Here is a 4321-nt window from a genome sequence, read left to right as displayed (position 1 = left end):
TACAGGCTCCAAATGGCCAGAAACAAATAACTTTCTTCTGAAACTCGTCAGTCTATTCTTGTTCTGAGAAATGAAGGCTATTCCATGCGAGAAATTGCCAAGAAACTGAAGATCTCGTACAACGCTGTCTACTACTCCCTTCACAGAACAGCGCAAACTGGCTCTAACCAGAATAGAAAGAGGAGTTGGAGGCCCCAGTGCACAACTGAGCAAGAGGACAAATACATTAGAGTGTCTAGTTTGAGAAACAGACGCCTCACAGGTCCTGAACTGGCAGCTTCATTAAAAAGTACCCGCAAAACACCAGTCTCAACGTCAACAGTGAAGAGGCGACTCTGGGATGCTGACCTTCTAAGCAGAGTTGCAAAGAAAAAGCAATATCTCAGACTGGCCAATAAAAAGAAAAGATTAAGATGGGCAGTCTGAGATATAGCTTTTTCTTTGCAACTCTGCCTAGAAGGTCAGCATCCCAGAGTCGCCTCTTCACTGTTGACGTTGAGACTGGTGTTTTGCGGGTACTATTTAATGAAGCTGCCAGTTGAGGACCTGTGAGCCTAAGAGTGGAATGGATTGGATGAAGAGAGGACAGAAGGAGAGAAGATAAAGAGAGGGTGAAGAAAGGAGGAGGAAATGGGAAAGAGGAGAGAGGAGGAAGAGGAGAGAGGAGGAAGAGGAGAGAGGAGGAAGAGGAGAGAGGGGAAGAGGAGAGAGGGGATAGAGGAGAGAGGGGAAAGAGGAGAGAGGAGGAAGAGGAGAGAGGGCTAGGGGAGAGAAGGGCTAGGGGAGAGAAGGGATAGAGGAGAGAGGGGGAAGAGGAGAGAGGAGGAAGAGGAGAGAGGGGCTAGGGGAGAGAAGGGCTAGGGGAGAGAAGGGATAGAGGAGAGAGGGGAAAGAGGAGAGAGGAGGAAGAGGAGAGAGGAGGAAGAGGAGAGAGAAGGAAGAGGAGAGAGGAGGAAGGAGAGAGGGGAAAGAGGAGAGAGGAGGAAGAGGAGAGAGGGGAAGAGGAGAGAGGGGAAAGAGGAGAGACGAGGAAGAGGAGAGAGGAGGAAGAGGAGAGAGGGGATAGAGGAGAGAGGGGAAGAGGAGAGAGGGGATAGAGGAGAGAGGGGATAGAGGAAGAGAGGGAAAGAGGAGAGAGGGGAAGAGGAGAGAGGGGATAGAGGAGAGAGGGGAAGAGGAGAGAGGAGGAAGAGGAGAGAGGAGGAAGAGGAGAGAGGGGAAGAGGAGAGAGGAGGAAGAGGAGAGAGGGGCTAGGGGAGAGAAGGGATAGAGGAGAGAGGGGAAAGAGGAGAGAGGGGAAAGAGGAGAGAGAAGGAAGAGGGAGAGAGGAGGAAGAGGAGAGAGGGGAAGAGAGGAGAGAGGAGGAAGAGGAGAGAGGGGGAAGAGGAGAGAGGGAAAGAGGAGAGACGAGGAAGAGGAGAGAGGGGGAAGAGGAGAGAGGGGAAAGAGGAGAGAGAAGGAAGAGGAGAGGGGAGGAAGAGGAGAGAGGGGAAAGAGGAGAGAGGAGGAAGAGGAGAGAGGGGGAAGAGGAGAGAGGGGAAAGAGGAGAGAGAAGGAAGAGAGAAGGAGGAAGAGGAGAGATGGGAAAGAGGAGAGAGGAGAAGAGGAGAGAGGGGGAAGAGGAGAGAGGGGAAAGAGGAGAGAGGGGAAGAGGAGAGAGGGGAAAGAGGAGATACGAGGAAGAGGAGAGAGGGAAAGAGGAGAGAGGGATAGAGGAGAGATGGGATAGAGGAGAGAGGAGAGAGGGGAAAGAGGAGAGAGGGGAAAGAGGAGAGAGGAGGAAGAGGAGAGAGGGGAAAGAGGAGAGAGGGGAAAGAGGAAGAGAGGGGGAAGAGGAGAGAGGGGAAAGAGGAGAGAGGGGGAAGAGGTGAGAGGGGAAAGAGGAGAGAGGGATAGAGGAGAGAGGAGAGAGGGGAAAGAGGAGAGATGGGAAAGAGGAGAGAGGAGGAAGAGGAGAGAGGGGATAGAGGAGAGAGGGATAGAGGAGAGAGGGAAAGAGGAAAGAGGAGGAAGAGGAGAGAGGGGGAAGAGGAGAGAGGGGAAAGAGGAGAGACGAGGAAGAGGAGAGATGGGAAAGAGGAAAGAGGGGATAGAGGAGAGGGGGGATAGAGGAGAGAGGGGAAAGAGGAGAGAGAAGGAAGAGGAGAGAGGAGGAAGAGGAGAGAGGGGAAAGAGGAGAGAGGAGGAAGAGGAGAGAGGGGGAAGAGGAGAGGGGAAAGAGGAGAGACGAGGAAGAGGAGAGGGGGGAAGAGGAGAGAGGGAAAGAGGAGAGAGAAGGAAGAGGAGAGGGGAGGAAGAGGAGAGAGGGGAAAGAGGAGAGAGGAGGAAGAGGAGAGAGGGGAAGAGAGAGAGGGGAAAGAGGAGAGAGAAGGAAGAGGAGAGAGGAGGAAGAGGAGAGAGGGGAAAGAGGAGAGAGGAGGAAGAGGAGAGAGGGGGAAGAGGAGAGAGGGGAAAGAGGAGAGACGAGGAAGAGGAGAGAGGGGGAAGAGGAGAGAGGGGAAAGAGGAGATACGAGGAAGAGGAGAGAGGGGATAGAGGAGAGATGGGATGAGGAGAGAGGAGAGAGGGGAAAGAGGAGAGAGGGGAAAGAGGAGAGAGGAGGAAGAGGAGAGAGGGGGAAAGAGGAGAGAGGGGAAAGAGGAAGAGAGGGGGAAGAGGAGAGAGGGGAAAGAGGAGAGAGGGGAAAGAGAGAGAGGGATAGAGGAGAGAGGAGAGAGGGGAAAGAGGAGAGAGGGGAAAGAGGAGAGAGGAGGAAGAGGAGAGAGGGAAGAGGAGAGAGGGGATAGAGGAGAGAGGGGATAGAGGAGAGAGGGAAAGAGGGAGAGGGCTAGAGGAGAGAGGGGAAAGAGGGAGAGAGGGGGAGGAGGAGAGAGGGGAGGGGAGAGAGGAGGAAGAGGAGAGAGGGGTAAGAGGAGAGAGAGGAAGAGGAGAGAGGGGTAAGAGGAGAGAGGAGGAAGAGGAGAGAGGGGGAAGAGGAGAGGAGGGGAAAGAGGAGAGATGAGGAAGAGGAGAGAGGGGATAGAGGAGAGAGGGGGATAGAGGAGAGAGGGGAAAGAGGGAGAGAGGGGGAGGAGGAGAGAGGGGGAGGGGGAGAGAGAGGGAAGAGGAGAGAGGGTAGAGGAGAGAGAGGAAGAGGAGAGAGGGGGAGGAGGAGAGAGGGGGAGGGGGAGAGAGAGGAAGAGGAAGAGGAGGAAGAGGAGAGAGATGGAAGAGGAGAGAGGGGGAGAGGAGAGAGAGGGGGACGAGGAGAGAGAGGGAAGAGAAGAGAGGGGGAAGAGGAGGAGAGAGGGAAGAGGAGAGAGGAGGAAGAGGAGAGAGATCTGTGTGAGAGCCACAGCTTTCCTTCATCCGTCCAAACAACCCCAAGACACCCACCCCTACTTAGCAGCATTCTTCACCCCAACCCCCTCTGCCTCCCCCCTCCACACACACACACACACACACACACACACACACACACACACACAACACACACACACACACACACAGCCTTCACCCATCTGCTTTCTCTCCGTTCTCTGACAGGTTCATTAGCCTGCTGACACACAGCTCAGCTCAGCTCTCTGTGTCAGCCCTCGCGCTTATCTGCCTCACCTCGTTACCGCGGTGACACTGAGATCAAGGGTCAGGGGGCACTAACCGACACAGACGCATACCACAAATGCAAGGGCACCAAGTTTTTTTCTTACCGGGCTACGTTTGTCAGTAATTTCTGGTGGACAAATCTGTCATGATACGTGAGATAACGAAAAACATTAGTTCCGGTGCTTGGGTTTTTGGCACTGGTTATTTGGACAAAGGTGTTAGCATCTTTCAAATTTCAGAAGGGAGGGGACATTTGGCCTATAGTCTTACCCGTAACTTGCAAAGAGTAACTTCGTTCTGGTTCCCCTCCTCATTCTATCTCTTCTGTTAACATATATGGACCCAGAAATGAATCAAACATCTGACCAATTACACAAGACTTTAGTTCTGGGTTAACCAAGATGATGATTTCAGGAATAACTCCTCAGGTCCTCAGCAGTCCATCTGTCAGAGTCTGTGATAGTTGACTAGGTCACGGTAAGTTATGTAAACTTTGTTCTTCAGTTACTTTGCTTCCAGCCATTCATAGTTTTACTCTAAGTCCTTCCAGACAGAAGAGTTTGGCACCAGATCTGTGTGAATAATGATATGAGCACTGAATGGTTGTTTCACCACGCAACATATTGACTGTGTGTGTGTGTGTGTGTGCGCGCGCGTGTGTGTGTGCGCGTGTGTGTGTGTGTATTAAAGTAAGTTAGTAAAAGTGTGTACTGTCAGCAGTGTAACTGACAAAAGA

The 4321-nt window shown here is 52.8% G+C and overlaps 1 protein-coding gene across 1 annotated transcript in view; it reads right to left on the bottom strand.

The window, feature by feature from the left end:
• The window catches only part of LOC311125812 (dedicator of cytokinesis protein 3-like), a gene marked incomplete at both ends in the record, with an annotated part of 27722 nt that extends 23610 nt beyond the window's left edge, over positions 1 to 4112 (bottom strand). The window contains one exon of the mRNA XM_084199844.1: positions 4094 to 4112. Coding sequence (XP_084055970.1) covers positions 4094 to 4112 — 19 coding nt within the window. The remainder of the gene's footprint in view (positions 1 to 4093) is intronic.
• Positions 4113 to 4321: the final 209 nt, after the last annotated feature.

This window comes from Coregonus lavaretus (genome assembly GCF_964263955.1).
Source record: "Coregonus lavaretus genome assembly, contig: HAP1_SCAFFOLD_466, whole genome shotgun sequence".
Taxonomy (NCBI): Eukaryota; Metazoa; Chordata; class Actinopteri; order Salmoniformes; family Salmonidae; genus Coregonus; species Coregonus lavaretus.
Note: the sequence above shows the minus strand (reverse complement) of the source record. Positions and strands in the feature narration are given on the sequence as shown.